This window comes from Corticium candelabrum, chromosome 8 (assembly GCF_963422355.1).
Source record: "Corticium candelabrum chromosome 8, ooCorCand1.1, whole genome shotgun sequence".
Classification (NCBI taxonomy): Eukaryota; Metazoa; Porifera; class Homoscleromorpha; order Homosclerophorida; family Plakinidae; genus Corticium; species Corticium candelabrum.
The window spans coordinates 1,068,720-1,092,343 of record NC_085092.1 but is presented as its reverse complement, the minus strand read 5'-3'; the positions used below and the strand labels follow the sequence as shown (position 1 = coordinate 1,092,343).

The 23,624-nt window shown below is 42.1% G+C and overlaps 5 protein-coding genes across 5 annotated transcripts; all 5 read left to right on the top strand.

Moving 5' to 3' along the window:
- The first annotated feature begins 2,208 nt into the window (after positions 1 to 2,208).
- On the top strand, positions 2,209 to 3,365 carry LOC134183435 (uncharacterized). Its single transcript, XM_062650969.1, has one exon. It carries the CDS (start codon positions 2,305 to 2,307, stop codon positions 2,644 to 2,646), a length of 342 nt encoding a protein of 113 aa, XP_062506953.1. The 5' UTR covers positions 2,209 to 2,304; the 3' UTR covers positions 2,647 to 3,365.
- Positions 3,366 to 3,663: 298 nt separating this feature from the next.
- LOC134183631 (uncharacterized) lies at positions 3,664 to 4,562 on the top strand. The gene is made up of 2 exons (XM_062651215.1): positions 3,664 to 4,067; positions 4,244 to 4,562. Exons 1-2 carry the CDS (start codon positions 3,664 to 3,666, stop codon positions 4,560 to 4,562), a joined length of 723 nt encoding a protein of 240 aa, XP_062507199.1.
- A 1,026-nt stretch (positions 4,563 to 5,588) lies between these two features.
- LOC134183476 (uncharacterized) lies at positions 5,589 to 6,613 on the top strand. The gene has a single exon (XM_062651026.1). It carries the CDS (start codon positions 5,595 to 5,597, stop codon positions 6,501 to 6,503), a length of 909 nt encoding a protein of 302 aa, XP_062507010.1. The 5' UTR covers positions 5,589 to 5,594; the 3' UTR covers positions 6,504 to 6,613.
- A 1,698-nt stretch (positions 6,614 to 8,311) lies between these two features.
- LOC134183640 (uncharacterized) lies at positions 8,312 to 11,013 on the top strand. Its single transcript, XM_062651223.1, has one exon. The coding sequence runs from the start codon at positions 9,955 to 9,957 to the stop codon at positions 10,915 to 10,917; it is 963 nt and encodes a 320-aa protein (XP_062507207.1). The 5' UTR covers positions 8,312 to 9,954; the 3' UTR covers positions 10,918 to 11,013.
- Positions 11,014 to 14,790: 3,777 nt separating this feature from the next.
- Positions 14,791 to 16,683, top strand: LOC134183465 (uncharacterized). Its single transcript, XM_062651014.1, has one exon. It carries the CDS (start codon positions 14,833 to 14,835, stop codon positions 15,787 to 15,789), a length of 957 nt encoding a protein of 318 aa, XP_062506998.1. The 5' UTR covers positions 14,791 to 14,832; the 3' UTR covers positions 15,790 to 16,683.
- The last annotated feature ends 6,941 nt before the right edge of the window (positions 16,684 to 23,624 follow it).

Genomic DNA, 23,624 nt, shown 5'->3' with positions numbered 1-23,624 from the left:
GGAGAATGAAAACATCCGGTAAATTTTGGGGTTGCAGGTTGTATAAATGAGTACTTAGTCCTTGACTGGGATAAACATGAACACTGGCTTGGCCTTAACATCATGCAGCAGACGGGTAGTTGTGGGCCTTGGTGTCCAGTCCCAAATTGCGCCATAGTCAGTGCCCCTGGATGACTCTGGCCAAGCTCCAGATGGATTGTAGCGCTGGCCCTAAGCCTTTACGTAGTGCATGGAGGCCCTGTTTCTAATTATAAAGGCAGGGGGAGCTATCTCCGCAACTAACATTAAGGTTGACGTCATTCACGAATGACGTGGAGGGCTTGACATTTGTCCATATTGTGTGTGTGTGTGTGTGTGTGTGTGTGTGTGTGTGTGTGTGTGTGTGTGTGTGCGTGTGCGTGCGTGTGTCTCTGTGTGTTTGTGTGTGTGTATTCTATCAATTAATTAAGACAGATATGGGTATACTATGAGCGAGACAAAACTGAATGCCTTGCTGGTGCTGCCAGATATCCAGAACGACATACAACTCAACCTGCAGTCTGTTCTAGATGGGTATGCTGTAAAGCATCCCAGAAGAATGCTGATATCTGACTTGGCAGCCGACAATCGTTTTAACAATTAACGTCATGTATTCCTGGAATTATAATTAACACGTTTGGTATTTCCAAACTTGTTTCACATGATTATTTTCTGTGGTTATGATACCACTATATTTCTAGTAGTAAAGTTACTGATTTTGAATAGATGATCTGTAAGTCTGTATTCAAAACGTTTACACAAGAAATCCATTCATATTGACGTCATATTAAAATAAACGTTATCACCGTCACCCATCAGCAAATTCTGCCTCTGCTACTGAAGTTGTTATTATCAGATAGCTAGAGACAGTCGAAATAAACTGTCACTCTTTTACAGTCCTTTCTAACTGATACAATGTCTAACATACGTTCTTTGTTGATCTATCAGGGTTGTGGGCAAATGGCATGTGTTGAAATTAAGTTGACAATAAATTTGTTTGTAAATTTGAAATCGAGGTAAATAAACTGGCAGCCTATAACTAATTAGTGCAGCAACTGTCTCGCACTATAAGAGTTGGCGCCAACATGTCGAAAGGCAAGTAGTAGAGTACCATACAGTCTACTGAAATCTGTTGCTGATTCAAGACTTCTGATTAGGCGTGGTTTTAACTACTTAGCTAAAATTGCAAAGCAAACAATACTTTTTTGCTGCAACAGGTTGATCAACATTCTAGTTCTTCTGAGCCATGGGCTTGAATAGAGCTTTATGGTCTGAGTAAGTTCTATAGAGAATTATCATAGCAACAACGTACGGTCCTGCAGCCGTCTTGGATTTCTGTGGCAAACCAAGATGTTTGGCTGAAATAACTTTAGACACTGTGCAATGAGTATTAACTGTGAGAGCTAACAAACAATATTGTTGGCGCCGAATAGCATAGGAGTACGAGGGAAAAGACGCTGCCCTTCTGGAATGTCACGTCTATCAGACCAAATCTGTAACCCCGAAAGAAGCAACATTTATTTTGAGATGATGGTAAGTTTAGCGCTTAAGATCTACAGTCCAGGGGCAAAACGCTGCACACTGCATGTATTCGTGTATAGAGTCAGATCGTTCAGATGATGACTCACTGTATGAGCGTCATTGGGAAGTATACATCTAGTGGCATCGTCAGCGCGTAGACATAATGAGGTCTTGATAAATCTATACAGTAGCTCAGACGTCTAGATGCAAAATTGTTGCTCCACAAATTTGAGCAATGAGCGTTAGGCGTGAGCGGCACGTTTTGCTTCTTGATTGTTTTGATATCACGTGATTCTTGCACCTGGTAAGTCCACACTTTATAGCTAGTCACCACTAAGAGTAGCTTTACCAATTACGAAGCAGTCGAAATACTTGACGCCTGCACAACATCGCGTAATATAGTAAAAACACGAAACCTAGAAACAAAGCAGCGTTCTCTAGTCTGACAATTGGCGTTGGAATTGCATGAGTCATGACGAAAAAGATGTAATCCTTGCACATCAACGCAAATGTTTTCGGAATCTTTGTTTGTTTGTCAGTGTCTCGTGACCAAAGTATGTTATCATTAGAAACAATGGAACATATTTTTAGCCACATGAAACCGAACACACGAATAGAAAGTTATGCAACTTGGTACCCAGTAAACAAGAGTAGGCGTGATCAACTGTTGAGACCACACTGTGCACGGCTGCATGCGCAGGGCACGTCGGCCACATGGTATAGTTTACTGCTGCTTGTGTGTAGTGTTCTCTTCGTATAGTCTGGATGCGCATGGCGCTGATAGAGCGAACAGTCGTGTTTATTGGTAGAACGGGTGCCGGAATATCGGCGTGTGCCAATACTCTTGCTTCTGACGTTCTCTTTCTCGAGAGCGACCAGTCTGTAAGCGAGACGAAGTTTATCGACACCCGCACGGTCGACGTCGATGGAGCAAAAGGCCGGTATCGCATCAAAGTCGTTGACACAATAGGAATCGGAGACACAGATCTGAAACACGAGGACGTACTCCGCCGTCTGGCTGTTGCTTGCTACGAATGTCGGGAAGGAATCAACGCTGTCTTCTTCGTCACCGGAGGAAGATTTACTCAAGAAGAAGCAGACGCGTGAGACATCATTTGGAAGATGCTCTTCAATCCTAAAGTTATCGAGCACACCACCATCGTTCGCACAAGATTTCCAAAGTTCAGAGATTCCGACGCCATAAAGTACGATTGCGATAAGTTGAGAATTCAAAAAGGTGTGGGAAGCAGAATAATTGAACACATCAAAAGGATCATCCACGTCGATAATCCACATCAAGAATAACTAGGTTGGATGGAAACGAGAGCAAATCACGTGACGTTTTAGTAAATCATCTCGCCGGTTGTGAAGCTGTTTACAAACCTCCGGAGCTGGATGAAGTCAACGAGCGCATTGCCGAGCAAGTCGAGAAGAAACAAGCTTCAGACAGTAGATTAGAGAAAATGGAAAAGAAATTAGCGAGGCACGTGAGCAGTTAGAAGAGACGAGAGTGCAGCTGCGCTTACAGCTTGCACAAGAAAAAGAGAGATCGGCTGAGGTTAAACTACGACTAGAACGGGAGATGAACGAGATTCTTATGAAGCGAGCAAAAGCACCGGAAGACAAGCAAGATACAGACATAGTAGGGACAGCCGTGAGAGCTGCTGGAGATTGGGTTGTAAACAGTATTTGCAGTTGTACTCTTATGTGACGTTAATTCTTGTTTATGTAATACGTGTACGCGGAGATAGTGGCTTCATATATGGTTTGTTTAGAAGACTATACATAACTATTCGATTTGTTGAATTAGATCTCTTAACGGTTACTGCATGTGTGCCATTTAATTACAATAACTACCTTACCTTTAATGCTTCTTTCTGGTATGTTCACATCTACTTTGTCATCGTATTGTTTAATGTAGTATACATTATCATAATTTATGTGAGAGTACATTGTCAATGTAGTAGACATTATCATAATTTATGTGAGCGTACACGATCAAATGTTAATTATTAACACCTTATACCAATAGAATTAGCATTTATGTCTTCAAACCAGACAATATATGTATATATTATAGCTTTCTTAGGGAGTCGTTAGAGTAAGCACTTTCAGTCTGTGGCAATGGCCGAGCAGCAAAGTCAGGACAACCGGCGTACGGTCGTGCTGATCGGTAGGACTGGAAATGGGAAGTCAACCTGCGCCAATGTCATTGCGGGTTGTAACAGTGACGATCCCGAGCAACAGCTCTTCAGAGAGAGCGATACAGCCGCTAGTGAAACGAAAGACATTATTCAGAAGATAGTACGTGTCACGTGGAATAAAACCGTATATGATTTGAACATAGTTGACACAACTGGACTCGGAGATACCTCATTGTCTGAAGAGCAAGTGCTGAAACGTCTAGCAAAAGTTTGTCATACGTGCAAGGAAGGATTGAATGCTGTCTTTTTTATAGTCAAAGATAGACTGACAAAAGTAGAAGCTGACGCATGGGATATCATTTTGGAAAGTTATTTTCACTCCAGGTATCTGTAACTGGACGACAGTGATCCGAACCAATTTTTCCGCATTCATGAAACCTGAGAGAGTTTCTGCTGATATGGCTGCTCTGAAAAAAGACGAACCAGGCGACAGAGTCACGTCAATAGTGAAGAAAGTACTGCACATTGACAACCCATCGTTAATTTACCCATACGCACAGAAACACGCGCCAAGTCACGAGATACGCTGATAGCAAAATTGCTCTCTCTGACCAAGTTTACAAACCGGTAGAGTTAGATCAAGTAAATGAGCGCATCTCGACTCACATGGAAATACAGTCTGAAGCAGACAACAGAATAGAAAAGCTGAAGGTGGATTACGCAAAGGAACGAAACGAATTAGAGAAAGCTCGCATTCAAGCAGCGGTTAGCGAAAAGAAGGCAAGATCAGCTAGAGCTGAAGCTGACACGCTCCGCGAAATGAATGCAGTGCTTCAAAAACGAGGCATACCTCGCAAAAAACGTTGTATCATACAGTAAAGCACGATGCACTGGCATTTATATGCATGCATTAGAGAGACTATGCGTGTGTATTGATGTACGTGTATTGTTAATGATAATTTATGCATTACAACAACTAGATGGTCGCACTACAAATAGATTGCAGTCTCTAAAGTACAAAATCTAGTATACGAGTTGCTATAGTATATAGCTGCACAACTGCACGATATAGCCCCTGTTTCAGAAGTTAGTCTCACATACTATGCAGCCCAGATTCTGGCCTCGAACTTCCAGACCAGAAAGCGCTAAGCCAAATCGATACTAAAATGATTTCGGAAATATTTATCAAAAGCAATGGTAAATAGTCCAACAGCGTAGAATCGTTTTACCTAGTTCAATAATGACATGGAAAGATACCGTGATTTTGCAAACATAACATTTGTAAATGCCATAATATCTCACGAACGAAAAAGAGTCGTCTGCCGTGTTTGCGGCGACATCTTGGTGAACAGCATGGAACGACGACTCTTCTTGGTTCTTTGGCAGAACGTTTGCTAGTCTAACCGCTTATCTAGAACGACTAGAACGAGAAGTAACCAAGCTCCTAATGAAGCGAGCAAGAGCACCGAAATAGAAGCAAGATAAAGACATAGTAGGGACAGTCGTGCTGGAGATAGGGTTGCAGACAAAATTCAAAGTTGTAATCTTATGTGAGCTTGATTGTCTTTACAATAGTCGTACCTACATGTGTAGATAGTTGTTAGGTCTGATTAAACAGAGCCTATAATTTAATAAGCTACATGCTATTTTAAAACTTAGACCAAGATGCTTCTTTACCGTTTTGCATGCCTACTAAGATACGAAACTATGCATTGCTCTTTTTAGTATGTTGTAGTAGATTTTTGTCATCGTTTCTGTCAATGGTCAAAAGCATTATTGTAATGTATATGAAAACAGACAATCTCATGCTAATTATGCACATTCCACCAATAAATTACCATTTAGAATGTATAGATATCATCAGACAGCTTTTATAGGGAGTTGCTCTGTAAGCGTTTTCAATCTACGTCAATGGAAGAGAAGGCACAGAACGATTCAGGCAACCGGCGCACGGTCTTACTCATAGGTAGGACGGGTAATGGAAAGTCGACCTGTGCCAATGTCGTTGCGGGTTGTTACAGTGACGATCCCGAACAACAGCTCTTCAGAGAGAGCGATACTGCCGTTAGTGAAACGAAGGACATTCACAAGGAGACGACGAGCGTTACGTGGAAGGATAAAACATACGATTTGAACATAGTCGATACAATTGGGCTCGGAGATACCTCGTTGTCTGAAGAGCTAGTGCTGAAACGTCTAGCGACCGTTTGTCATACGTGCAAGGAAGGATTGAACGCTGTCTTCTTTGTAGTCAAAGGCAGACTGACAAAGGAAGAAGCCGACACGTGGGATATTATTTGGAAAGTTCTCTTTACTGCAGAAATCTGCAAATGGACGACACTGATCAGAACCAATTTTCCCGCATTCATGATACCCGAGCGAGTTTCTGCTGATGAAGCTGCTCTGAAACAAGACGAACCAGGCCGCAGAGTCATGTCAATGGTGAAGAGCGTCATTCACATCGACAACCCACCGTTAATTTACCCACACGGACGAGAAGCACGCGCCAAGTCACGAGAGACGCTGATAGCAAAAATTGCTCTCTCTGACCAAGTATACAAGCCGCCGGAGCTAGATAATGTGAATAAGCAGATCTCGGGTTACATGGAAGAGCAGTCTGATGCAGAAAAGAAAATAGAAAAGCTGATGGAGGATTACGCAAAGGAACGAGACGAATTAGAAAAAGCTCGAATTCAAGCAGCGGTTAGCGAAGAAAAAGCAAGATCAGCTAGAGCCGAAGCTGACATGCTCCGTCAAATGAATGCTGTGTTCAAAGAACAACAAGCTGGTCATACATCTGGACCTTGCACAATATTGTAAGAGACAATGCATGCACTTGCATGCGTTGTACATGACATTTTGTATTTGAAAGATTACTTGTTTTGTTTGTATTATAAGCGTTGCAACAGACTATTGCATGCTTGATTTATATACAAATATATATGTATACTAGTCACTAAAGTACAATTGCAAGTAAAGTACAAACTGTATGTTAATCATTGTCAGACAGATACTATAGCTGCTCAAACCAAATCGCCTCTGTTTCTCACAAGTTTTGAAGATTAGATGAACAAGTTCAAAATAAAGATATGCTAGATGCATTTGCTGTATAAATATAAACAAAACCAAATTTCGCGTGCGGAAGCAAATTACGCAAATAATCAGATAATAGAATTAAGTATTTTAAATAACATCAGATAGATTAAAGGGCGTTGCTGGCATACGCTCTTTCATTGTACCGGTCGACGATGTCAAAATGTGTTTCAAGAAATCGGTCTTACTCCTCGGTATGACGGAAAATGGAAAGTCAACCTGCAGTCTGTTCTGTATGGGTTTGGTGTAAAGCATTTCAGAAGAATGCTGGTATCTGACTTGGCAGCCGACAATCGTTTTAAGAATTAGCGTCATGTATTCCTAGAATTAGACTTAAAACGTTTAGTATTCCCAAACTTGTTTCACATGATCATTTTCTGTGATTATGATACCAATGTATTTCTAGCAGTGAAGTTACTGATTTTGAATAGATGATCTCTACGTCTGTATATAAAACCTTTCCTACGTTTACACAAGAAATCCATTCATAGTGACATCATATTAAAATAAACGTTATCACCGTCACCATTCAGTCAATCCTGCATCCGCCACTAAAGTTGTTATTATCAGATAGCTAGAGACAGTCTAAACAAAGTGTCGCCGTTTTACAGTCCTTTTTAACAGCTACAAAGGTCTAACACACGTTCTTTGTTGATCTATCAGGGTTGTGGGCCAATTGCATGTGTTGAAATTAAGTTGACAATAAATTTGTTTGTAAATTTAAATTTGAGGTGTATAAACTGGTAGCCTATAACTAATTAGTGCAGGAACTGTTTCTTACTATAGGAGTTAGCGCCAACATGTCGAAAGGCAAGTAGTAGAGTACCATACAGTCTATTGAAATCAGTTGTTGATCCAGGACTTCTGAGTAGGCGTGGTTTTAACTGCTTAGCTAAAATTGCAAAGCAAACAATCTTTTTTTGTTGCAACAGGTTGGTCAACCACGTAATTCTTCTGAGCCATGGGCTTAAGTAGAGCTTTAGTGTCTGAGTAAGTTCTATAGAGTTAGCATAGCAGCAACGTACGCTGTAGGAGCACTGAGGAAGGGACGTTCTCCTTCTGGGATGTCGCAGGCGTTTATAAGATGATAGCAAGTCTAGCGCTTAAGATATACAGTCCAGGGGCAAAACGCTACTCACTCAGACTGTATGTATTCGTGTCTCTAGAGAGTCAGATCGTTCAGATGATGACTCACTGTATGAGCGTCATTGGAAAGTATACAGCAAGGGGCATCGTCAGCGCGTACATAACGAGGACTTGATAATAAACTTGAGCATCGAGCGTTAGGCGTGAGCGGCACGTTTTGCTTCTTGATTGTTTTGATATCACGTGATTCTTGTTGCACCGGTAAGTCCACACTTTGCGTAGCTACAGTAGTAACCACTAATTGAAGTAGCGCTATACCGATTACGAAACAGTCGAATACTTGACGTCTGCACAAAATTGCGTAATATAGTAAAATCACAAAATCTAGAAACAAAGCAGCGTTCTATAGTCTGACATTTGGCGTTGGAATTCCTCTTGCATGCTTGAGTTATGACGATAAAGATGTAATTCTTGCAAATCACGCAAATTTCTTCGGACTTTTGGTTTGTCCGTGTCTGCTGACCAAAGAATCTTATCGTTAGAAAACAATGAAACATATTTTTAGCCACATGAGACAGAACACACGAAATAGAAAATGATGCAACTTGGGAACCACAAGAGTGGGCGTGGTCAACTGTTGAGACTAACGTATACATTTTGCACAGCAGCAAGCACAGGGCACGTCGGCCACGTAACTGTTTTACTGCTGCTTGTTGTAGTGTTCCAGAAGCTTTCTTCATTGCATAGTCTGGGCGCTGATGGAGCAAACAGTTGTGTCTATTGGTAGAACGGGTGCTTGAAAGTCGGCGTGTGCCAACACTCTTGCTCCTAGCGTTCTCTTTCCCGAGAGCGACCAGTCGGTAAGCGAGACGAAGTTCATCGACACCCACGCGATCGACGTCGACAGAGCAACTGGCCGGTATCGTATAAAAATCGCAGACACAATAGAAATGGGAGACACAGATCTGAAACACGAGGACGTACTGCGCCGTCTGGCTGTTGCTTGCCAGGAATGTCGAGAAGAAATCAACGCTGTCTTCTTCGCCACCGAAGGAAGGTTTACTGAAAGAGAAGCAGACGCGTGGGACATCATTTGGAAGGTGCTCTTCAATCCTAAAGTTATCAATCACACCACCATCGTTCGCACAAGATTTGCAAAGTTCAAAGATCCCGATGTCGTAAAGAACGATTGCGATAAGTTGAGAGTTCAAAAAGGTGCGGTAAACAGAATAATGGAAAACGTCATAAAGTCGATAATCCACCTCAAAAATAACCAGGTTGGATGGAAACGAGAGCAAATCACGTGACGTTTTAGTAAATCATCTCGCCGGTTGCGAAGCTGTTTACAAACCTCCGGAGCTGGATGAAGTCAACGAGCGCATTGCCGAGCAAGTCGAGAAGAAACAAGCTTCAGACAGTAGATTAGAGAAAATGGAAAAGAAATTAGCGAGGCACGTGAGCAGCTAGAAGAGACGAGAGTGCAGCTGCGCTTACAGCTTGCACAAGAAAAAGAGAGATCGGCTGAGGTTGAACTACGACTAGAACGGGAGATGAACGAGATTCTTATGAAGCGAGCAAAAGCAACGGAAGACAAGCAAGATACAGACATAGTAGAGACAGCCGTGAGAGCTGCTGGAGATTGGGTTGTAAACAGTATTCGCAGTTGTACTCTTATGTGACGTTAATTCTTGTTTATGTAATACGTGTACGCGGAGATAGTGGCTTCATATATGGTTTGTTTAGAAGACTATACATAACTATTCGTTTTGTTGAATTAGACCTCTTAACGGTTACTGCATGTGTGCCATTTAATTACAATACTTACTTTAGCTTTAATGCTTCTTTCTGGTATGTTCACATCTACTTTGTCATCGTATTGTTTAATGTAGTATACATTATCATAATTTATGTGAGTGTACATTGCCAATGTAGTAGACATTATCATAATTTATGTGAGAGTACACGATCAAATGTTAATTGTTAACACCTTAAACCAATCGAATTAGCATTTATGTCTTCAAACCAGACAATACATGTATATATTATAGCTTTCTTAGGGAGTCGTTAGAGTAAGCACTTTCAGTCTGTGGCAATGGCCGAGCAGCAAAGTCAGGACAACCGGCGCACGGTCGTGCTGATCGGTAGGACTGGAAATGGGAAGTCAACCTGCGCCAATGTCATCGCGGGTTGTGACAGTGACGATCCCGAACAACAGCTCTTCAGAGAGAGCGAGACAGCCGCTAGCAAAACCAAAGACATTCACCAAGATATGATTAAAATCGAGTGGGAAGGAGAAACCTATGACGTGACCATAGTCGATACAGTTGGGCTCGGAGATACCTCGTTGTCTCATGAGCAAGTGCTGAAACGTCTAGCAAAAGTTTGTTATACGTGCAAGGAAGGATTGAACGCTGTCTTCTTTGTAGTTAAAGATAGACTGACAAAGGAAGAAGCCGACACGTGGGATATTATTTGGAAAGTTCTCTTTACTGCAGAAATCTGCAAATGGACGACAGTGGTCAGAACCAATTTTCCCACATTCATGATGCCCGAGCGAGTTTCTGCTGATATGACTGCTTTGAAACAAGACGAACCAGGCCGCAGAGTCACGTCAATGGTGAAGAGCGTCATTCACATCGACAACCCACCGTTGATTTACCCATACGGACGAGAAGCACGCGCCAAGTCACGAGAGACGCTGCTAGCAAAAATTGCTCTCTCTGACCAAGTATACAAGCCGCCGGAGCTAGATGATGTAAATAAGCGGATCTCGCGTTACATGGAAGAACAGGCTGATGCAGAAAAGAAAATAGAAAAGTTGTTGAAGGATTTGGAAAAGGAGCGAGACGAACTCGTAAAAGCTCGAATCCAAGCAGCGGTTAGCGAAGAAAGAGCAAGATCAGCTAGAGCAGAAACTGAAGTACTCCGTCAAATGAATGCTATGGTCACAGAACGTCAAAGCCAACTAATTGAGCTGCTCCGTGCAACAAATGCTCAAGTCCGCACACAACGATCCGATCCTTATACAATAACCTTCAGCTGCACAATTATGTAAGAAACAATGCATGCACTTGCAAGCGTTGTACATGACATTTTGTATTTGAAATATTACGTGTGTTGTTTGTGTTCTAAGCGTTGCGACAGACTATTGCATGCTTGCCATACACACACACACACACACACACACACACACACACACACACACACACACACACACACACACACACAGTGTACAAACTGCATGTTGTCGCTGTCAGATAGATACTATAGCTGCTCACTCAGCGTTTAACCAAATCGCCTCTGTTTCACAAGCTTTGAATATTAAATAAAGGGCGTGCAAAACAAGTTTAAGATAAAGGTATGCTAGATGCATTTGCTGTATAAATATAAACAAAACCAAATTTCGCGTGCGGAAGCACATTACGCAAATAATCAGTTAATCGACTTAAGTATTTTAAATAACATCAGATAGATTAAAGGGCGCTGCTGGATAAGATCTTTTAGTATACTGGTCAATGATGTCAAAAAGCGTTTCAAGGAAACGATTCACGGTCTTACTCCTCGGTAGGACGGGAAATGGAAAGTCAACCTGCGCCAATGTCATCGCTGGTTGTGACAGTGACGATCCGGAATAACAACTTCTTAGGGAGAGCGAAACTGGGGCTAGCGAAACCAAAGACATTCACGAAGAGGCGATTAAAATCGAGTGGAGAAGACAAACCTATCACGTGACCATAGTCGATACAATTGGTATTGGAGACACTGTCTTGCCAAAAGAAGAAGTGCTAAAAGCTTTATCAAAAATCTGCTCCAAATACAAAGGCGGCTTCAACCGCGTCTTCTTTTTGGTCCAAGGCAGAATGACAAAGGAAGAAGCTGATGCGTTGGATATCATTTGCAATTTACTTTTTACTCCACAAATCTGTACTGTGACGACATTGATTCGAACCAATTTTCACGGATTCATAATGGCTGCTCTAGTTTCTGCTGACACAGCTGCCTTGAAATAGGACGAACCAGGCCGCAAAGTCATGTCAATGGTGAGTAATGTAATTCACATCGACAACCCACCATTGATTTGCCCACACGGAAAAGAGACGAGCGCAAAGTCACGCGAAGCACTACTAGCAAGTATCGTTCTTCTGGACAAGTTTACAAACCACCAGAGTTAGTTGAAGTGAATAAGCGCATCTCGAGTTATCAAGGAGAAACGGCTGCTGCAGAAGAAAGAATAGCTAGGATAGAAGCAGAACGGGCAAAAGCTCAACGGCAGTTACGAATAGCTCGTAGGGAAGCAGCGGTTACTGAAGAAAGAGCAAGACGAGCTAGAGAAGAAGCAGAGAGGCTTCGCCAAGAGAATGAACGGCGCAGTCAAAGGTCATCATATACTCATTATTCGAGTAGTAATGATGATTGTTGCATGTTGTAAGTGACAAGGCGGCAAGACTAGTAGCATATAATATAATATATACACCCACAAAGTGATTGAATACATTTGCAGTTGTGCGTGTATCTTATATCTACTTGTATTTCTGTTCACGAGTGTATTGATGCACATGTGTTATAAGCTTAATTATAATTTCAAAACTTGCAAATACGTTACAAGACTGACTGCAATACAACCTCTCAAACATGCAAGCTAAGACAGTAGAGTGTACAAATTGTTGCTGAAGACAGTTTAAGTTAATTAAACAAACTGTCACTGTTTCACTGTCCTATCTTTATCTGTATAAAAAGGTTGGCTTTTCACTAGCACAACTTCTGCAACTGGTACCGTACCTATAGTCTAGAGCACCGTTCTTGATCTGTCAGAGTTACCAATATATCTTGGTATAGAAACGGAGAAGTCGGTCAGGCTGGTCAGGTCATGAAAGACTCACTTTTAAAAGAATGTAATTTCGTCAGTGGGGCCTACTTCCGGTCTAGGTCATAAACGATTAGGTAGATAAAATATTTATCAAAGACTTTATTGGTCTAACTCAAAGGTTGGTCATATTTGAGAAACACCATTCTGATCCCTACACCGTGGAAGTATACTAGTGTTGCACGCTGTATGACGAACTTGGGTCTTCAAGTCAACTTGCATGGTCAATACGCAGGCAATCACGTTTATAAGTGCATTTTAGGGCCACGCCTTTTAATTCTCGTTAGGCCCGGACCCTTGTAATTTGGCCGACCCTAGGGGTTGTGTATCTAGACATTGAGCAAAATTTTGATGAAATCCGTAAGTTCAGGAGCGTACTTGGCGCCTTTAATGTGTTAATTGGTTTTTTCAGTGCTCTATTGGACCTCCAGTCAGTTCAACATACTTAATATTAACTAATTTTTCATTACCAGGTCTATTGAGAAACATTATACTTGCCAGATTGGTAATTGGTAAATATTCATACCGCATTGTCACATTTAATTAATTAAAAGCCAACTTTCAAAAAATGCTGAGCTCGAATAAAAGCCGAAAATCGAAGACCTCGTACAAGCTGCGTGTAGAGCCGCGCGCGAGCTCTGTTATGACATCTGGTATGCGAGGCTTTGCAGTAAAACAAGACATGTGACTAATTACTGTGTTCCGCTCTTTTTTATTATTTCTTGTCTGTCCACTGATTGTATCAGATGTTGTAAAGCGTTGTTACTACATTTCGCCTGACGTCCATATTGACACACCTGCCCTGCCCTATTGCGGCAACAGAACGGCTACTTGCAGCAGTCTCAAGTCCGTGATTCAAGACATGAGAAAGATTAATGTGGACGACTCTACTGATGTGCACTGTTACGTCGTCTTCTCACCGACTCTCCATTTCGTGGAGTACGGTACATTGATGGGCGTGGCCATATTTCAGAGCAAAATGAACGTGACCTTGATGGGTGAAGATAAAGATTTCACGAACATAACGTCCACTGGAAAATCAGCTCGTGCGGCCTTGGTTTTTAATGGTTTGGACAGCCTCGTGATCACAACCTTGACATTTACTGGATGCTTTGCACAAGTGAACAGTTTATCGACTTTCTCTGTTGTGTCTGTGAATAACAGCAGGAAGGTGATCGTAAATTCAAGCAGATTTGTCACAATGAAGGAATTGGGATTGAAGTACAAAATGGTTACGACTTTGTGGAAATATCTCATTGTCGGTTTATTGGATCAAATGTTAGTTATTCAGCTGGAGTCAAAATTAGTCTTGATCAACACTTGCCTCCTACATCATATGCAGCCGTGTTGACAATAGAATTTTGTCATTTTTTGAATTTAAATTACACAACTTTGACACAGACAGACATTCATGTTGGAAATGGTGCCGGAATTTGTCTCCTGGGAAACACGATGTACAGGTATTCAGTAAATGTGTTCATTTTCTCTTCAGTTTTTGACAACAACATTGCAGTAAATGGTGCTGGTGTCTACATTAATGTGGACTCATCACCTGATGACTTTCATGTTCTGATTGATAAGTGCAATTTTACCAATTGCCGTACTGAGAGTAATGCCTATCTAGAGCGCCAGGGGCACATTACAAGGGAGGGATACGGAGGAGCAATTGCACTGTTGATGTCTGGAAAAAGCAAAGGTACTATTGATATAAACAATTCCTTGTTGGATTCAAATTATGCAAATGTAGGAGCTGCAATTGCAGTTTTCTTTGCTGACTATTCTACTGAAATTCAAGTTGCAGTAGCAAAATCAAATTTTACAAACAATTTGGCTAAAGAAGGTGGTGCACTTTCATTGAATAATATCTTGGAGGAGGGACACTGGCCAATGCCAACAATATGCCATGACACATTGTTTGTTGGAAACAAAGTGTTAAGAGGTGGGCAAGGTGGTGTATTAGTTACCGTCTATGCTGAGATATCTCTAACTGGAGTAACAAAAGTGAAATCCAATAATGGATCTGCATTTCTAATTCTTGGACATACTTGGGTGTTCGTATCTGATTCAGTCACATTTTGTGACAACCATGGTCTGTATGGTGGGGCAATGCATCTGCATGAATATTCTGCAATTCGTGTCCACAAAGGTGCAACGCTAAGTTTTGAAAACAACACTGCATATAGTGGTGGTGCTCTGTTTGTGAACAATAATGGTGTATCCAAAGAATGGCATTTGGTAGGCCCTACTGCACGGAATGATTACTGTTTCATAAATCCAATCAGTTTTGATGGCTACACCAGATTTCATGATAAACATGAACAACTGAATGCAACAGTCAAGTTTGTCAACAACAAAGCAGATGTGGTTGGTAGAGGTGGAGCTATCTATTCACATTCATTAGACGTTTGTGCATGGCAAGAAGGCAGTGGTTTGAACTTTACACATGCACTCAGATCATCTAGCTTTTCGTATGTCAACAATCAGCCGAACAATATTAGCTCCAAAATGGTTGCAATCAATGCCACACTGGAAGCTAACACAATAGACCACAAAACCAAACATCATTTGTTGAACAGTGACACTCGATGTTCTGATAATAGAAATGTCTATTGTATTACCCCTGGTATTTCATATATTCTGAAAGCTAGGGGACAAGATTCTCTTGGCTATGATGTTTCTGGAGCAGTAATAGTCAATGCAAGTACTAGAAATATTAGTATTTCACGTTATCACCACCTGTTAACTCATTCAGAAGGTCAAAGTCAGGAATTTCAATTTACAGCTGGTGTTGGTTGGACGAGCTTACACGTTGCTGGTTCTTTAAACACAACAGCAGAAATTGTAGTTCGACCTCAGACGACTTTTCTCCAGAAATCCTTCAACGTCAGACTAATCAATTGCTTTGCTGGTTTTCAATATGATTCAAAGTCTCGAACGTGTAAGTGCGATAATGGTAAAGGCGAACACAATCATATCATGGAATGTCGATACTATGGCGGAGTAAGAGTGCAAGCTGGATTTTGGATTGGACACATTACCGAGGGTGGACATCTTGTATCATAGGGTTGCCCCGTTGGTTATTGCGCTTGCTCTAGTGACAGCTGCTGGTTGGATCCACGTGTTCGCCCAGATGCACAATGCACTAAAGGACGTGATGGAACACTTTGTGGTAAATGTGCTGAAAATTACAGTGCAACATTTGGTTCACTCTATTCTAAATGTGAACCTTACTGTAAAGATGAATACAAGTGGGAGCTTCCTTTACTATCATTATTCTCAGCCATTGTAGTGGTTATTGCAGTCTTTTTAGACTTGCATGTGGCTTCTGGTGTACTCCGCTCATTAATTTTTTATTTCCAGATGGTTGGATTTACACTAAATGCATTTGCACCAGGTGGAATACTGTCTCAGAAATGGGTTGCTTACTTAGCTGGCATTGCCAACCTGAACATCCGAGAGGGCATATGTATGTGGGAGAACATGACACCACTCCACAGCACCGTGCTCCAGTACTTTATGCCAACGTGCATCTTTGTCTGTATGGCTATCTTTGTCATCTTGGCTTGAAAGTTTGCTCGTATGGCACGAATTCCTGTCCTCCGTGCATTTTGGAGTTTATTGACATTGACTTATGTTAGTATATCATACACAACATTTATTCTTTTGCAATGTGTGCCATTAGAAGATGGAGATGATTACTACTGGTATGGAGATGCCACCGTTAGATGCTTCACTGGTCAACATACCAAATTTGCCATTGCTGCTCTCATTATTGCAATTTTCTAAGTTATTCCATTTCCTTTCTTTGTTGCATTTGGTTTGCCTTGGATTACCAAACTTAAACCAGTATCTGACATCAGTCTTCAAGCTTTCAAAGAGCAGCACTGGTGGGGAGAGGGCGGAAATTTTGGTCGAAGGCTTCTTCTAATTGTCATTCATTGCTTTTCTGGCAATCCGTATCTCCATCAAACACTGATGATTATTTTCATTTCTGCATTTGTAGCATTTCACGCTCAGCTTCAGCCTTACTTTCGTATTCGTGACAATGTTGTGGAGACATGTCTTCTTTTTAATCTTATTGTCGTGAATGCACTGCAGATGTACACATCTCGCACCCCTGTGCCATCGTACATTACAGAAACTCTGTTTCTTGTTCCTTATGCTGCTGCTTGTTTGTGGTTTCTTTTCTATGCTTGGCAGAGATTTAGAAAGAAAGAAGGAAAGTAAGAATGGAAAAGCAAAAACCGACAAGGAACAAATTCTAGGCAACCGCATAGCACTGGTAATGGTGCAATCAGCACAGAAGGTACTTCCGTGGAAATGCAGTCGGCAAGCATGACTAATGGCGGCAAATCCCACCTGTGTATATCACTCGATAAAGATCAGATAATGGATGAATCAAATGGTGCGTTACGTGAGCCTTTATTGGGTCTTACAAGCAATCAACACTAGCATTGATGTTCAACATTTTTTTAGCTGTTGTTGTTTCCATTCCTAATCAATCAAACAACTAAAAGCTAACTATTGATTATTGTAAACTACATGGCTGTGTACTTTTATTTTTACTACCAACATGTTACTACATGTTTATATTAATTAGTATTATGGTTATTACATAAACATAAACAGATGAAACTTGTTTATGTGTTGTGAAAGATCGCTGATACTATACCAATATTATTGTACAACTTCCAATACAAACAGACCAAATACTGTTCTATTATTGCAACTCTAGATCTTGCTATTGCTGTGAAAGCAGATTCAACTAATTCTGCAGTTGCAGCCTCCAATGCAACATCCATAATTAAGTAAATCAGACTAAATTAAATTATACCATTATTTGAAGACAATTTACTGAAAGCTACCTCACAGCTGGAAGTCTATCAAGCTGACCAGGTAACTTGTCTGATCGGGTAACTTGGTCGACATTATGTCAATATATAACCAACTGAACATCAGCATTACGGACCTGCTGTTCCTACACATTGTATTGAATTCTCTGCATTTCCTGCATAATGGTAAACTGTATGATTCAAGCACTCGAACGTAACAACAGGAAATGAAACAATGATTTAATTAACTAAACATCAACACATGCAGCATGCACAAGCATCGCATGACTGTACATGTAGTGTCATTAGAATCATCTTACATACATTGATTAATTAATTTGCTAGTTAAATAAATACAAAACGCCCAACTACAACAGTACAGTTTTAATATCAAACACTAAAATATTTATATGTCATGCTCAACCAGGTCAGTTTGGTTCGTAAGGTCTCTGGTAAGCACCGGAGGCAAACTTTGCCTCAGAAGTGCTTAGACCATCATGGCTGTCTAGACAGAAGACATGACTCTACTTAGGATCCGACTGGATCCAAGAAGCACTGTTTCTGTAAGTGTTGTAGGTTGTGATGACCTGAAATAATGTCCAGCTACCGTGCAATACCTGCGTATACTGTGCCCAACGCTTTCAACACCACTGGAACGACCAGTGTGTCCGACACTGCCACTGGCGGCTTACCTTAATTCACCCGCATGTCACTGTATTTCGTCAACTTCTCAGCCTGTTTTCTGGCAATGTTGCCATCAGCAGGACTGCTGATATCAATAAGAAGACAAGTGTTTGTCTTCTTGTTTCTAAAACAGATACCAAGCCTGTCAGGATGATGGCGATACAATCTGCTCTCGACAAATGTCCCAGTGGATAATAGAGCTAGGCCACAAATTGTGTCGATTAGTGTAGTCCATCAGTGCCAAGGCACTACAGCTTGCCACACAATGTGGTCGACTGCTAAGCGTACGCTGCACAAGCGGCAAAGTGGGACTGACATCTCGATGCAGAATGTTGCGCTCATAATACCGAGTACAAAGAGCTTGGTATTGAGCAGCAACACCCATTCCTTCAGTTGTGTTAGAATTATTTTGTCGTCATCACTCTCTACGTAGGGTAAGTGGTACACGTCCCAGAGGTACATGTTTCCGTGTCATCCATATAGTAGCTGGCTTATCGATTATTGATTGCGTGCGCTACAAGGATAATTTTGCCAGCTCTGACACAGCGCGCCCAGTAGACATCAATGACTACCAGGAAAGCACTTACACTCATTGCCAACGTCAGATCACAGAAACTCCCCATCGACGACTCCCTATCGACGGAAACAAGACTACTCTACTGATATAGCTAAATAGACAATGAGAAAGAACCAACACACTCGTTTCATTAATGTATTCCTGTCGCCACCAGGGATTGAATCTAGGCCATTATGGTCAGAGAACCAGAACTCTAACCGCTAAGCTATTATTATTACTAGGTAAATGAAGGTGTGTTCTATTCGCTTCAGAGCTACGAGCGTATACATTTGCATATATGTGCGCGTTTGTGTGTGTGTGTGTGTGTGTGTGTGTGTGTGTGTGTGTGTGTGTGTGTGTGTGTGTGTATGTGTGTGTGTATGTGTGTGTGTGTGTGTGTGTGTGTGTGTGTGTGTGTGTGTGTGTGTGTGTGTGTGTGTGTGTGTGTGTGTGTGTGTGTGGTTTGTGTGTGTGTGTGTGTGTGTGTTTTGTTTATATATTGTCATTATGATTAATTAATGATTAGCTTAATTGTTGCTAGAATGTATACTGTAATTCTTTGAAACACATGGGTTCATCAATGTAATTAAAAATAAATAACTAAATACCATCAATGTCTCACACTACTTCGAATTCAGCGCATGCACATGCCTGACAGCTGCGCAACTCTTGCACGGAGCGGGCTTGTTATCCACGTTATTTCTCAATTCTGCATGTATAGCGCTCCTGCATCACTTGAAAAATCATAAGTTTATTAACCATTGAGATGCACCATCAGATCATTATCATGCTTTTGCTGAGCCGTCGCCATCTTTCGTTCCGCTAATTCGTTGTAGCTAGAGATCGATGTACGTCTCCTCGCTGCATGGAAAATACTGTAAAGCGACATCATTTACAGCTAGCGACCTGATCCAGAAGAAAGCGACGTCTACGTTTCCTACGGATCTTTCTTGCAAGGCAACGTCGATCGTTCATCATCAGTCCTACCTAAAACATATTGCTCTCTTGAAGATCGCGGATGACATGTTGGTCGTGCGCATGCAACGGTGCCTAGCTAGATGCACGGTCCCATGGGGCTCTAGCTTGGCTTCTTGAAGAACGATGAATTCGTTTGTTTTGCGGTTCTTCTGTAAAAAAAGTTACAAACGCGTACAACTATTACCTGAACTTTACTCTAAAATAAATGTTAACGGCATCTCGGCTTTTCTGTCATAATGCGCGGGATTGTTACGTCAACTATTGTTGGTGTCCCAAAGGACCGCTGATTGGCTCACCAAATTTCCGAGAGTGATTCGCTGTCGAGCTAGCGTTACGTTACCTATTTTTCGTGTGCCAAAACGACTACTGATTGGCTCAACAACTCCCCGAGAGCGACACACGCTTACAAACATAGATATAGATAGATAGGTAACGACATACCGACAGACAGACCATAGGTCAATTTAGCCCGTTAGAGTGAGCTTCTCGCGAAGCAGTCCACCACTCATTGTGGTGTCCTACTTTTACGCTTGCAGCTTAACTAATTTTTCATTACCAGGTCTATAGATTCTTTGCAGTCACGTTACTAAATACGATTGTCAGCCATCTTGTAGGACATCCGGGATAATATTGTTTCAGTTATGGCTAAAAAGCATCTGTTCTTTACGATTACAAGTCTTCTCTGACTGATATAAAATCGAAACGTAGGTATGAAGAAAAGATACGGCTACTAGGAGGGATTGATCCCTACGAGATTGATGCTAACGATTGGAAATACGACGTAGACCTGTGGCCGAGCATTAAGCACATTCATCTAGCCATGTATCTGATCTTCACTCTGTGGAGTGACTCTATTAATAGCGTAGTGACACGCATGCGTAACTATTGTATCTTCGTAGTATGTCTTCGTAGTGTGTTGAGTTCTAGTGTGTTGAGTAGAGTAAATACAAACAGTATATCACCACATGGCGACAGGAGTGGGACTCATACGACTCGAACTACCAGGTCCTTTCAACTTTCGGCAGCCAGATGACTGGCCGAGGTGGAAGAGAAGATTCACACAGTTTCGAATCGCTTCAGGCCTGGCAGACGCGGACGAAGTACGTCAAGTGTCCACGTTACTCTACTGCATGGGAGAGGACGCAGAGGGAGTCCTAACTTCCACCAACATCACGGAAGACAACAAAAAGAAGTACGATGAAGTGATTGCTAAATTCGAAGAATTTTCCGCATACGTCGCAACGTGATCTACGATAGAGAGCGCTTCAATCGACGAAATCAGTTAGAGGGAGAGTCTATCGAGCAGTATATCACCGCTTTGTACGAACTGGTCGAGACATGCGAATACGGAGGTTTGCAACAGGAAATGCTGAGGGACAGAATTGTCGTCGGCATAAGAGACCAGGCGCTATCAGAACGTCTACAGTGTGACGCTGAGCTTACGTTGGAGAAGGTCAAACGATCTACAAGACAGAGAGAAGCCGTGAAAGAACATACAGCATAAACATCTGCAAGATGACGGCAGCAAGGACCATCCAATCGTCATAGAGCAAGTGCGAAACGGCGCTAAAAGCGGCACAGCAGGCGGTAAAAGCGGCACCACAGGTGGCAAATGGCAAGCAAGCAGACACCAGTTTGGCGGCGGACGGTCAAAGTCGGCAACCCCACCTGCGAGACACCAATGTAAGCGCTGCGGAAGATATCATGCTAAAGAAGCCCACTGTCCAGCAAGACAAGCCAGGTGTTCAAAGTTTAACCGAAAGGGTCACTTTGGAGCTCAATGTTTCTCGAAGACAATCGAAAGTGTGGACAGTGAGAGTCGAGACGGGGCCTATGTATTTCCAGTGAACGTATCCAAAAGGATCACATGGTCTTCCAAATTTCAGTAGGAGGCAAAGAGCTAACATTCAAGTTAGATACGGGGGCGGAGGTGACAGTGATCACAGAAGAGGCACATAGAATGTTAGAAATGCCAAAGTTGCAAAAACCGTCCAAAGCCTTGTATGGACCAACATCTACAGCTCTTCGGACATTGGGACAATTCACAAGTACACTATCAGTGAATAAAAAGACATCAGAGGAGACTATCTTCGTTGTCCAGGGATTGAAAACCAATTTACTAGGGTTACCGGCTATCACATCGTTACAACTTGAGCACGTGGACGACACACTTGCTCAATTGGCGGGAGCCACAACGTTTAGCAAAATCGATGCTAATAGTGGGTTTTGGCAGATACCTCTAGAGGTAGAATCTAGGCTACTGACTACCTTTATCACTCCTCAAGGACGGTACTGCTTCAACAAGTTACCATTCGGCATCGCTAGTGCGTCAGAGCTTTTCCAACGACGAATGAGCAAGATTCTTTCGGGACTACCTGGAGTATTATGTCACATGGACGATGTTCTCATATTCAGAACAAGTCAAACGGAACACGACGACCGACTGACTTCGGTCTTACAACGACTGCAAGCGGCAGGAGCAACTCTAAATAAGGCCAAATGTGAGTTTGGGGTACACACCGTCAAATTTCTTGGTCACATTATTGATGGTAAAGGTCTTAGAGCGTATCCAGCACGGCTGAAAGCTATCCAAGACCTAGAACAGCCCAAGAACGTATCAGAATTGCGCCGCTTCATGGGGATGGAAAATCAATTGGGAAAATTTTCACCACATCTTTCAGAGATAAGTCAACCTTGAGAGAGCTGTTGAGTACGAGATGCTCATGGTTATGGGAACATCGACAAGAGCAAGCATTCACAAGAATCAAAGATGAATTGACTCGTCCTACTGTCCTGGAGCTGTACAATCCGCAGAAGAAGGTGAAAGTATCCGCTGACGCGTCATCACACGGTCTAGGCGCAGTACTTCTTCAAGAAGCCGGAGATAAATGGAAGCCGATAGCATACTCATCACGGTCCATGACAGATACTGAGAAGCGCTACGCGCAAATTGAAAAGGAAGCTCTGTCATTAACATAGGCTTGCGATAAGTTTCAAGATTACGTACTTGGTCGCAAATTTCATATCGAGACCGACCACAAGCCGTTAGTTCCTTTGCTTAGCACTCAGCACTTGGACAGGTTACCGCCAAGAATTGTTCGCTTTAGACTTCGTTTGGCGAGATACGACTTTATGATTGAACATGTACCTGGGAAACTGCTTTATACAGCTGACACGTTGTCAAGAGCACCCCTACAAGAACAGATCACCGAGGATTCTCTACAGGACGATGTTGAGACCTTCATCAATGAGGTAGTTGCTAATTTACCAACTACAACGGACAGACTACAAACGTACCGAGAAGCACAAGCTAGAAATGCCATGTGTGCCCAAGTGATGCAGTACTGTCAGTCACAATGGCTCGACAAATGTCCTGAGGAAACTTCTCTAATCCCGTTTTGGAGAGTAAGATCGCTACTGACGGTACACAACGACCTACTGCTATACAACAACCGTGTAGTGATTCCGGACGAACTCAGAAAAGATGTCCTGAAAAAAATTCATGAGGGTCATCAGGGCATAGTTCGTTGCAGACAGAGAGCCCACACCTCCGTCTGGTGGCCGGGGATAACACAACAGATATATCAATTGGTGCAACAATGCCCCACATGTGCAAAAGAGAATCCACAAGGAACTGAACCACTCGTGACTTCTCAGTTACCAAATTTTCCTTGGCAAGTTGTGGGAAGGGACTTGATGGAGTTAAATGGAGCTCATTATCTTGTTGTCATTGACTACTTCTCAAGATATCCAGAACTTATCAAGTTGACGTCCACCACAGCCTTAGCAGTAATTCAAGCCTTGAAATTTGTTTTTGGCCCGTCACGTCATCCCTGATATTCTCAGGA